General features: G+C 42.7%; 1 protein-coding gene across 1 annotated transcript; it reads left to right on the top strand.

The window, feature by feature from the left end:
* Positions 1–1,642: 1,642 nt before the first annotated feature.
* LOC307254112 (uncharacterized protein) lies at positions 1,643–12,387 on the top strand. The gene is made up of 5 exons (XM_080032358.1): positions 1,643–1,901; positions 6,503–6,739; positions 7,892–8,527; positions 9,771–9,928; positions 10,688–12,387. The coding sequence occupies exons 1-5, from the start codon at positions 1,832–1,834 to the stop codon at positions 10,730–10,732; spliced, it is 1,146 nt and encodes a 381-aa protein (XP_079888484.1). The 5' UTR covers positions 1,643–1,831; the 3' UTR covers positions 10,733–12,387.
* Positions 12,388–12,432: the final 45 nt, after the last annotated feature.

Below are 12,432 nucleotides of genomic sequence, written 5' to 3'. Positions count from 1 at the left end.
ATCCTACTTTTTATACTCGAAGAAATAAAGTTTAAATTAAATTTATTTAAATTAAATTTGTGTCAAGGAATCAGCAGAGGTTTGTGGTGAAAAGCCACAAAGATTGATGCATAGGTCAATAGTCTGTTCTATAGACCTGAATACCCTGACTCACACCTCTAAATCTGGCCCAACAGAATAGTCTTTCACATATCATTGCAACCAAGTTACATGAAACACATAAAAAAAGACCCTCATCTTATAAGGACTTTCGAATTCCAAATTATCCATTTTATGTTTGAGCAGCATCAGGAACTCAGAGAGGTGAGTGTGGTGGGTTAAAAGCGTTGTTATGTATTTTAGTGTCTTCCTCCAGAAAAGGAGAGCCTCATCCCAGCTCGTTCCTCGATGAAGCTTACTACACCGATGGATGAAAATAAAGTGTGTACTTTTTCAAGCCGAAAATCAGTTGTAGAGCAACAGCGCCTTCACGTGGTCTCTTGAAGACATCGCACTCCTGTAGAACTAACTGTAGAAAGTGCCAGTCATGCAAACTAAAGTGAGGGTGATACAGTTTTAAACTTCCGGATCAAGTCAGGTACCTGAGGGTACACGTTTAAACAAAGATTTTTTTTTTAAATTGTTTACAAGACTCGACATGATCTGACTCCTTAGAAGCCTATAAACCCTATAACATCTCACATCTGCTCGCATTCCCTGGCAGGGGTCAGATTTTCGGCTAAAGACAAAAGGGTGCAGAGTCCCGGGGAAATACGGCAGGCCTTAGTCAGTGACTTCTTCTTAATCTGATTTTAAGAAGTGCTTTTATTGCACTGCCCTCACTGACTCCATGATTAGGTTATAGTTTTTTACTCTATTTACAGGTTCATTTTTCATCTGTAGGCTCTGTGGTTCGTTTAGTGTGCTACTTTATTGCTATTTTTTATTCACTTTTCCATATTAGCCTATGACTTGTTTTATTTGCTTGTTATGTGAAGCACTGTGAATTTATTGAGACAAATATAATATAAATAAAGGTTATTATTAGCCTATTAGGCTATTGTGTTAACTTATTACCGAGTTATTTTATAGGAATAAACATACAGCATCATGTTTAGTTTATAGGCTACTATAGGCCTATAGGCTACTATTATTCTATTTTTATAAACCTCTTATTACATGTGAACTTATTCCAGTCTTTTTGCTGCTGCAGCCACTGCGTTTTTCCTTAATATTCTCTTTATGATTCGGAAGATTTTTAAATTTTTATCATTGAAATCATTTAGGCCTAATCAATTCTAAAATTCTTAACTTTATTATATACATATTACTAAAACAGATAAATAATAAAGCTTACTTTTTCTATTAAAGAATGAATGAGTGAATAGACACAGATACATAGGCTACACAAGAAAAACCTTTTATAGGCTTTTCTGTTTTCATATGCCCTCATCTGTAGGTAGGTGTCGGTCTTTCTACAGAATCAGAGTGAGAGAAGCTGATTATGTTGGGCCTGGGAACACGTGGCACTGTTTCTGGAGGGGAGTGCATGAGAGAGAGTGAGACAGTGTTTGTGAGAGAGAGAGAGAGCGAGAGAGAGAGAGAGAGAGAGAGTCGGGACGCACAGTATACTCCTCCTCCTCCCTCAGTCCCTCCTGCCACCGAGACGCTGGTACAGTCTGTCTGCACACAACAGCCGCCTGGGATCTTTCTACTACTCCGTCCGGTGAAGTGTGAGCTCGTTTCCTCCGGTGGAGATTGTTTTGAGGTCGGACGTTGAACGCGGGAAAAATATTCCTACGTTTCTTTTGTTGTTGTTGTTGTTGTTGTTGATTTCGTCAGTTGCCGTGAGATGATGGAGACCAAACTCTGCGTTGCCCTTTGCGCGCTGCTCCTCATTCACTTTGGACCCGCTGCACACGGTAGGCGCTGTTTGTTGTCTTTATTTGTTTCATTCAAAGGCTACTGTGGATTGTTGTCCGGTTTCCAGTTTAATTAATTTGTGCTACACATTGTCATTATGTCATAATCCCCCCTCCTCTCTCTCTCTCTCTCTCTCTCTCTCTCTCTCTCTCTCTCTCTCTCTCTCTCTCTCTCTCTCTCACATACACACGCACACACACACGTGTTTACCAATGTCACTTTTGGGGTAGTCATACTTACATTCATTTCCTGGAGAGTTACCTTAACCATAGCACTTGCCTAACCCTAACCCTTGAGTCAACCGCCCCCCTCCACACACACACACACACACACACACACACACACACACACACACACACACACACACACACACACACACACACACACACACACACACCAATCTCACCTGCCTCGCAGCACCTGACAGATACTGTGAGTTATTGGCAGGAAGTGTGTTATGTGTTTACTCCTTTTGTTTGTGTGTGAACATTTTGAGTTCCACTTTGGGTTTTCTTGTAGCCCTGCTGGAGGTCAGAGGAGGACCAACGCTCTCCAGTGTTTCAGTGTCACACTGGCCTTACTTTATTTCAAATCACTGCTTTATTTAAGTGTTCCCTTCTATATCCAGCCTGTGCTAATTGTTTAAACAGCTCACCCTTTACCTTTCACCCCCCCCCCCCCTCTTCTCATGGTGCTCTTCCTCTTTCTGCCTGCATTACATTCACACAGCGCTCACACATCCTGTAGTTGACTTCCTCTGCTGGCTGCCTGCTACCTGTTTCCCAACACTTTCTCCATCAGTGCCTCTCACATGAAAGGGGGAAATGGGACGACTGAGGTTTGAAAAGGTTTTATTGAGCAGGACTGTCCCATCAGCCCCTCAAGCTGAAATTCAAATGAATAGGAAACAGCTCAGCTCCACTGGAGGACCATTTATTGGCCGTAAATGAGTGGGAGAGTACATTGTGATAAATGACACCTCTAACTGTGCACAGCAGCAGCAGCAGCAGCAGCACACTGTCGCTTTACTGCCTCATGCTAATTGGCTCGTCTCTGTACTTCACTACTTTGAAGCAGTTGGCTCTGTGGCCAGACTTTATACAGCAAAATATGTCTTAGTATATGATGCACTATATATACACACAAATATGTGTACTATTATAATGTTATACAGACTTAATTCAATACAGGTTCAATGATATCCCAGGACTGTAATAAGGTAGAAATGTTGTGCTGGAACCAAAAGTACTCTAAAAAAAGTCTTACTCAATACATAACTGTTAATATAATTAATACTCAAACATCTATGAGCTATGCAGTCATATAGGCCTAAATATTATACATCAGTTTCAATGACTCTGTTGTTATTGAAATTGAGCCCTAGTTGGTGGTCGCTGTGGTTATGTGTCCAACTATGTAGTTATTCCACATGTCACAAGCAGCTCAAATCCCCCTGGATACTGTACAACTGAACATGACAGGACATGAGAACCGTGTGACTCCACAACCAATTAGCCTGCCTCCACTCCTCTCCAAGTTCAACAACCATAGCGCAGAGGTGTGCTCTCTTAAAGCAACAGTAGACAATAACCCCCCCCCCAAAAAAAATAATGAAATAGCCTGCTCTAGATATCACCTACAGTTAAATGAATATGATTTAGTTTACGTGTAGCATTTCTAAAATTCAAAGGTTAGAACTGAAAATGTAGATCTTCCAGGAAAAGTATAAGAAAACCATTTAGAAAAAATAACAAGCCTCGTCATTTGTTGTCCTGTTCTGTCCGGGATTTACGTGAGAAAGAAGATGAAGTCCATTTCATTTATTAGTAGAATAATAGTCCATCTTTATGATAAATGATTCCGGTTGAATGATTCTAAAGGATTAAGTTAAGTTTTAGAAAAGCAACCTTTTCATGGGCGATGAATTATCAAGCTTAAAGAGAAAGTTCCTAATAAAGTAATGTAATGTTATATGTTATTACTTGTGTCCTATTCTAACAAATGTTCCATTGCCTCAACACAGCACACCATGTTGGCTGGGGCACTTGTATATGCATGACAAATTGAATGGCATACCACACTACATAGCTTACAAATAAAGTCATTTTAAAAGCTAGGAAAGTGGAGGCATGGCATGCAGGCAGCTTGCAAGTAAACTTTAAATAAGGACAAGGTCAGAATGCACAGAGCTTCATTCTTTTCACTTCTGGCTGATGGGAAACACTTCTCAAAACGGTCTGTGCGCTATTGACTCAAACAGCATTACAATCAGTTGCTGTCAAACCAGCGCCTTTGGGATTTGTTCAGCAGCCGGTGGATGGGCTTTCACACACAAGGTATAATAGGTGCTTCCATCATTGGGTGTGGAAGCAGCAGACATCTGCTCGCTGAGAAACGGCTGGCTGTTCCTCTCACTGGCAGGGTCAAGAGGAGAGCAAGAGCCACTTCCCCAGGTACAGGCCTGAAATATCTGCAGTGTGCAACAGTGGGAACAGTGCTCCTCTTTATAAATCTCCTATGCACGCACACACAGGTCCAAACACGCGTGCGCACACTCGCACACGCAAACACACACACACACACACACACACACACACACACACACACACACATACACACACACACACTTATGACTGTTTTGTATCATTTAGAGTTCAAACAACCCGCTCTCTCTCTCGTGCTCTCTCTCTCAATGATTCGATTCAGCTTGCTTGGCATGAATGTCTTGTGAGCAACATTGCCAAAGTGCCAAGTACAAATACAAATTAATATTTAGATAAGAAAAAATACAATGAAGCGAAAGAAATAAGGAAAAAACAGTTATTATACATCGTAAGGATCAAATGTAGGCTAGATACAGATGAAGTAAAGTGAAAGTCAGGGTGAGAGCTGTGAGAAGACAACTCCAGCTTTGTGTGATGTTGTGCAGTCCGGCAGTTCTGTCCCTCTCTCTCTGACTGTCTGTCTCTTAGGCTATGACATGAACTGACAAATCTGCTTCTCGGTGCAAACAAAATGATTTTCTCCACGTTAGATGCATTGCATTTTAAGTCTGGTCAGAGAAGGGGTCAAACATGTCATCTTTGTATGGGGAAGATTGGGATCTCTCTTTCTGTTATGAACCACGTTTCCTCAGTCTTTATGGGTGGTTGTACTCTGTGGGTAGTTTGTGTCTCTGAATGTCTTAGAACGGTTTCCACCTCCTGCTGTGTGCAGTGGGGGCACAGGCTTTCTTCTCTAAGGGGAGCCACGTCTGCCTTTGGCTGCCTCTCTCCATGACCAGGCTGTGCTCACTGTGTTTGATGAGCTGCATGAGTAACTATGGAGGTAATCAAAGGCATCATGGCAGTGTGTTACAGAACGGTAATGACATTACTTTAATTTAGTGCTCTGGTCTTCATCAAGGGGAAGCAGGTTTAAACAGAGATGAGGACTCGAGCAGTAGAGCTTAAGAAATGGAGACCAAGGGTGGGAGAGAGAGAGAGAGAGAGAGAGAGAGAGAGAGAGTGCAAAGTTCTTCATCTAAAGGTGGAGTCAGTGATTCTGGAGAATGCTTGTTGTCAAAATCACTTTTTGTCAAAATCAGTGATATCTCATTACGATCCGCTACCTGTGTGTGCACTGAAAACAAATCCAATGTTGATACACAGCCTATGCTCTGTGAACAAGCATGTTGCTAGCTACAGTGCCCCCTTTATTTACATACCCTTCGTTGACATACCCGTTTACAGAGCTTAGGCTGTGCTATAACACCAGATTTATTTTCAGGGCACACATTATACGGACATTTAGCAGCAGAGATATTCAATGATTTTGACAGAAAGTGATTTTGACAAAAGGTGTTCTCCAGAATCACTGACCCCACTTTTAAAGGATGTTACTTCAAATTCTGTACGTATCAAGTTTGCTGTAGGAGATGTCATACAAAGTTACTCTTTTCTGTTTTATTTTGTTGTCTGAAATTCAGTTTTATAGTTGTGTGACTGTGCTGTGTTTCATTGCAATTCTCAGTATTCATTTGGTAGTTCACAACGCGAGAGGTCTTAAGATAAATCTGAGTCATGACACGATTACCAACCAAGAAAAAGAAAACATGTGGTTATTTTTCCATTTAATTTTTAAAAGGAAAAAAATCTTTTTTTGGACCTCCAAAAAACCTTTCCACAACCACATGAGAGAAGAATCTCTGGTCGAACTGCTCACGAGTAGCTTCACTTTTTTCTTTTGAGTCTCACTGCGAAATGTTTGTGAACCGCCACATTTAGCTCTTGGTGCGAAAGATCGAAATCTGGCTTTGCAAAGTAAATATGACGTGGTGTTATCTTCTAACAAAAACACGTCGGCAAGACAATGAACCCCTGTTTGTTCCAATGAAGCTGCTCATTGATTAAAGTGCTGCTGTCTGTGTGTACATTGTTCAACAATTATAATATTTGTTTGGATAAACAGTGGCCTGTGCTAGGTGATAAACTCTCTTGATGAATTCAGATGGTCTGTTGTTGTCTCCTGTTTGTTTCGGAAGAACGCTGTTAATGACTCTTAATGGCCTTGACCAGAGATCTCCTATTATGCAAATTTGACTCTGTCCTCTCCTTGTCAGGCGATGACAACGCTGCTGTGTCCTCTCCTTCAAAAAGTACTGTTGACGATGAGACGGCTCCAGAGGTTCCACCCACGGAGTCTGTGCCCACTTCTAGCCTGGAGCCCTTCAACCACCCAGCTACTTCACCATCACTCAACAACACAGATCCAAGTTCAAGAGTCACCAGCATTTTGAGCAACGACACAACTACAGAAGGGCAAAGCCTCCCTCTGCCTGAAGCAAAGAATGAAAATGGTAACGATAAAAATCTCAATAGTTAACCCTCTTGTCGTTCACTGAGCTGATGCTGTGGTTGGTTCATTGTTTCTGTCTGTCGGGAGGGTTGCCAGTCGGGAAGTTTTGTCACGTGTCAAGAAGAATTTATTGGAAAGCCCGGCAACAGGTGTCTCCGACTTTAGGGGCTATATTTAAGTCCCTTATCTCGATTTTTTTCCACATCCAGAAGTGGGCCACACACTGAGCGACAGGGGTTAAAGTGCTGCCACAAACACAACACAGGCAGAGACAGGGAGAGCTAACATTTGCATTTGTAAAAACTGCAGCGCAGGGAAGAAAAAAAGTAACATTGCGGATGGTGTAAGATAAAAGTAAAAGTAAAGAAGGTATGACTGGGATAATATATGAGTTGCAATCTGCTGGGAGAGCCGTGGTAAAATATAGCCAGAGAGAAAAAGTTCAGTTAGAAGAGATTCAGATGGGCGGTGTGGAGACAGGGGGGAGTGATTTAATGCTGTGTGACTTTTCACAAGGCGGTGTGAGAGGTAGAAAGTGAAATACAAGCAAACATCTGTGCTGCTGGTTCACACATTACACTCCAACAATGCATCAAATTCTCCCGTCATGCACTCCAACACACTTAGTGCACATTGAAACACTGTTGTTGTCAGCGAAACCATTTATTTGGTAGAATTAAACTTTTTTTTATTTTTATTTTTTTGGTCGATTCCTTGTGAACACCATGTCTCATGAACGCTTTTAGGGATTGTCTTCAATAATGTTAGCGATTCGGGAGAACGCTTGTTGTCAAATCTATTTTGTCAAAATGAGTGATACTCTCCTCACACTAGCTACCTGTCCGTACTGTGTGTGTGCTGAAAGAAACATCTGGTGGTAATCTACAGCCTAGGCTTTGTAAACTGGTATGTAAACAAAACGTTTCTTTTAGCACACAAATAGTACAGACAGGCAGCGGATGGATCATAAGGAGATATTCTTTGAGTTTTACAAAAAAATGTTTTGTCAACAAGCCTTTCCTATTATCGCTGACTGCACCTTTAACCTTCTTTAAATCATTCACTACCACCACTATACAATTCTATGCCTCACGGAGGAACATCCAGACGGAAGTTCTACTTTATTGATAATTTTCTCCTTCTCTTTCTGTAGACACCGCCATCATCTCTCCCTCAGAAGCTACCATTCCTGAAATCATGACAAACGCCACAGATGAGACGACATTGCAGCCTCCCATTCCTCCTCCAGGGAGCGTCCCCCCTACACCTACCCCTACCCCTGCCTCCACCACCTCCACCAGCCCCGCACACACAACTCACGCTGCCCCTGTAGCCACACCGACAACCACCACGCCACCGCTCACAAGCACATCACATCACTCCGAACTCCCACCTCATGACTTCACTACACCCTCACACCGGCCCACTCACCCCAAAACACATACAACTTCTTCATCCACTTCTGCCCCAGCGCCTGAGCCACCAAAGACAGACACTCCCACTGACACTTCCACCACCACTACCTGTCGCTCTACCACTAAGGCCCAGTCTAGTTCTACATCCAGCACCAGCCCCCCGCATGAAAAGCCCCCCAGTTCTGAGTCCCCGATAATGGTCACGTCTGTACAAAATACATCGCCATACGGACATATTGAGCCTATCACTGAAGCCCACCCAAAGTCTACAACCACCACCACCACCACCACCACCACCACTCAGAGCAGCCCCTCCGCCCAGGCCAAAGCCCACGCCGCAGACAACCCCTCCCAGCTCAACGTAGGGGGCGACAGTAAGTGAATAACTTCTCTTCTGTGCCTGTCGAATGAGTTTGTTCTGAGCGATTCACTGCCTGGATATTGACATAGTGAGAGAGGGGGAATTGGCTCATCCAACCACAAAGGCCACGCTGTTCTTTGTTTTCCACACACACAAACACACACAAACACACACACACACACACACACACACACACACACACACACACACACACACACACACACACAAACAAACACACATAACACGCCATCATCCCCGACTACAACATCTCCTACAAGTCACTGTCACCACCAAGCACTCCCACAATCATGGCTCTGTTTGGGAAAAAGGGACAGAGGCAGTCATGGGACTCGCGGCGGCCTCAAGAATGCTCTGTTTACTTTCTTTTTCTGTCTTTCGCCCACTGTCTGCAAGCGCTTTATATATCCACAGTGTGTGTCTGTTTTTTCACCGGACAGGACCAAAATCACAAAAGAAAAAGAAAAACTGATTGACCCGCTATCCTTGAAAACTGCTAAGATATAAAAATTCTGTTTGTGCGGTTTCATTAGGCCACGCTTGGCAGCTCGCCTCTTTCCATTAGCCAGAGGAACAGGCTGCATTCACTGCTCTGTGGTTTGCTGTTCCTTTGACCAGAGGATATAAAAAACAGCTACGTTTACAAAATAGTCTTCCATGGCAACATCCATATACAGAAATCCACTTCCAGAAATCCACTCAGAGAGGGTCAAGAGTGATGATGTTAAACAGCACTCTACGAGACATCTAAAACATACTGTACTGAAGGCACACACAATATAAACAGCTTGAAAAATCAAATAGAAATATGCCGTTTAGGAAATGTATTGGTTGAACAGAGCTGAAGTACAGGCACGCTTAACATCACCATCCTGTGTTTGACAGTTGGGTCCTGAGCTACATAATGACCTCTCAGGCCAAACATGCCGTTGTCTATCTTTAGAATCCAGTCACAGCTTTAAACAAGCGTTCAAGAAGCTGTAGTTACTGTAGTTATACTACTTTTGCGCCATGTTAAAGGTGGAGTCAGTGTTTCTGGAGAATGCTTGTTGTCAAAACAGAATGGACAGGTAAGCGGATCACGAGGAGATATTCACTGATATTGTCAACAGTGATTTTGACAACAAATGTTCTCCAGAATGGCTGACTCCACCTTTAAGTCAAATTTATAAAAAAACAAAACATTTTGAATGGTGTATTGGCAGCTTGTTTACTTGTGAACTGTGTTTTTGTTCCAGCGACCATGGTCCGCGACTCTCCCACATTAGACCCCCTCCTGGCAGGCCTGGTGTCAGCCTTCATCATCACAGCTGTCATCATCACCATGCTCCTCTTCCTCAAACTGCGCCGAAGAGACAACCGGCCAGAGTTCCGCAGACTGCAGGACCTACCAATGGTGAGCGCATGTCAAGCACATCAAGGCAACACGTTCACAGCTGCCTCCATGATTAAAATATTCAGCCTGTCACGCATTGTTAGGAACAGGTGTGAGATTTACTAATACAAGTTCCTGCCACCAACAATCATATACTATATTATATAGTTGTAACTAATGGCTTTATTAACAGTTAATTATTCATTTTCTGATGATAAATAGATATATAGAGGAAGAACAGATATTTTACACACACACACACACACACACACACACACATAGACACACATAAGCAGTGTCACTGCCTTGCTCGAGGGCACATCAGCAGTGCCCAGTAGGTGAACAGGCACCCCTCCAGCTATCAGTCCACACTCCAAGTGACTGGTGGATGCTGGGCGTGAACCGGCCAACGCACTGGTTCCCAGGGAAAGTCCCCACGGACTGAGCTACTGCTGCCCTGATAATAATGACAGGATAATGGACAAATATGTTGTGACTGGACCGGGACACCGGAAACGGAGGGAAACAACCAATTATATTAATGGACAAAGCCAGGGCAGCTGTCCCCCCCCCTTTCAAGTCCTTAGGCTAAGCTAAGCTTATTGGCTGCTGGCTTTATATAAAATAAACTTGAGGGAGGTATGAATCTTTTGAGAAAGTGGTTCCACAAAATCTAAAATACTGCCTAACATTTGATCACTTGACTATACAGTCTTTATAAACATACAGTAGGGGTTGGCAGTTACTTTACTAAGATGTTATTCCATTTCTCCCGTGTAGGACGATATGATGGAGGACACGCCCTTGTCCATGTACAACTACTGATGGATGCACAGTGGAAGATAATGGCGCCCAAATACTTTCCATGAATCCAGGCTCATGCCACAGTGGCTGTCCAAACCTGGTATCTCTTACTTAATATGCACCACACAGGAAAAGAATCCTGGGTAGGTGTGAGCAAATGTGTGGATTGCTTTCATTTATTTGGATCTCGGCCATGTCAGAAAGGACAACAATTGAAGCTGATGGACAATGAAGAAATAGCCCATGTTGGGGTCGTATTTTTGGTGTCTGTTATAGGAAATTAGGCCAACGATGTTTAATACTGTTTGCTTCATGTTTTTCAGCCCAATCTTCTTACAGTATGGGAGTTGTGTAATATATGTTGATTTCCCCTGGAGTTCAAAAGGGGTGGGTGTAAAGAAGGGGGCAACATCATAAATTGCATTGTATCCATCATTTGGATGGTTCAAACCTGGACCCAGATTAAGCCTATACATCGAGACACTGGTTTTAATTTCCCAGTTATCAGTTAATGTAGGAACGTCTGACAGAAGAAAAAAAGTTTGACAGTCAGACAAAGAGGCCAGAGAAAATGTACCAACGTAACAAACGGCCTGATTATAGTGTTAAAGAGGTTGCACTTTACTGTTTCAAGAGTGGAAAAATTATGTTTTGGTGAGAAAAACAAAGTTTTGTGTGCGTAGGCAAGTGCAGGCATTGCCGTGTGTGTATGTGTTTGTACATGTGTCTGTTAAAGGTGAGTGAATGGATTTTTGGAGGCATGGCAGGAGATGTTTAAACGTTATCTCTTTTTTTAAGTTTCTGTGTTGAAGGTCCTGCTGCCTTTTGGCCTGTATTTGATATGTGCGGTGTGTTTTCTGTTTCTTTCCTGTTGCCTTGAGTCCAGGAGAGAGAGAGTGCCTTACACACTGTAGAAGCAGCGCTTATTGTATACTGTATTTATGTTCAAACCAATTAACGTCCAGATTTACCAGCCATTCCAGGTATTTTGTGTGATTTCCCCCATTTAAACCCACACGCAGGGCCAGGTCGCTGCTCTGACTTGCCTGTGTTCAGAACACTATAGCCTTGAGCATGTTCCCCATGAGGCAGTTGTTCATACAACGGCAGCTGCGTGGTGAAATTGGCCAGTGGCCTTAGTTTCCACACAATGTTAGCATTGTCCTGTGTGTTTCAAATACTACTGAAAATTGCATCACGCAAAGACGCTTTCACAAAAGGGAAAATGTTACATGGAATGACGGCACCTTGTTCTCTCTGTAGTTTTCAAATATTCCATTGATTATACAGTGTTCCACTTTCCTGTACCAGTGGCAGTGATTCATGCACAGGATTGCAGCTCAACACATTTTGAAAAGTATCAACGGGATACAATACTTGCTTCATAATTTGATGTTTGTACCATGAGTAACACAAGATGGGTGGCAAATAAAAGGAAAAGTGAAGTGTCTTTAGTAGTGGCTGATTCCGGAGGGATGAACACATTTTACCACATTTTCCATTTTGAATGCTGGCTTTGCCTTCCGTCAGCCGTCTGAATACCATGTCTAGATTAGACACTTCAGCTGCAAAAAGTTCAAGTGCAAAAAGTTGTAAGTATCCAAATGCAAAATGCGGCTTTGATGCCAAAATTTGGATTATGGACTGTTACCGTTTTATGTTTTAAAATATTTTGAAACCAATCTCTGTATTTCCTGTTATTCCTGATCTCTGCCACTAGC

The sequence above is a fragment of the Ammodytes marinus genome (assembly GCF_949987685.1).
Source record: "Ammodytes marinus genome assembly, chromosome: 8".
NCBI lineage: Eukaryota > Metazoa > Chordata > Actinopteri > Uranoscopiformes > Ammodytidae > Ammodytes > Ammodytes marinus.
This window is presented reverse-complemented; position numbering and strand designations above follow the sequence as displayed.

What these genes read in the sequence shown, in the direction of transcription:
- LOC307254112 (XM_080032358.1), top strand. Translation starts at nt 1,832, where the DNA reads ATGATGGAGACCAAACTCTGCGTTGCCCTTTGCGCGCTGCTCCTCATT. An exon ending in CTTTGGACCCGCTGCACACG is followed by an intron (nt 1,902 to 6,502) that starts GTAGGCGCTGTT and finishes TCTCCTTGTCAG; the next exon opens with GCGATGACAACGCTGCTGTG. An exon ending in GACTGCAGGACCTACCAATG is followed by an intron (nt 9,929 to 10,687) that starts GTGAGCGCATGT and finishes TCTCCCGTGTAG; the next exon opens with GACGATATGATGGAGGACAC.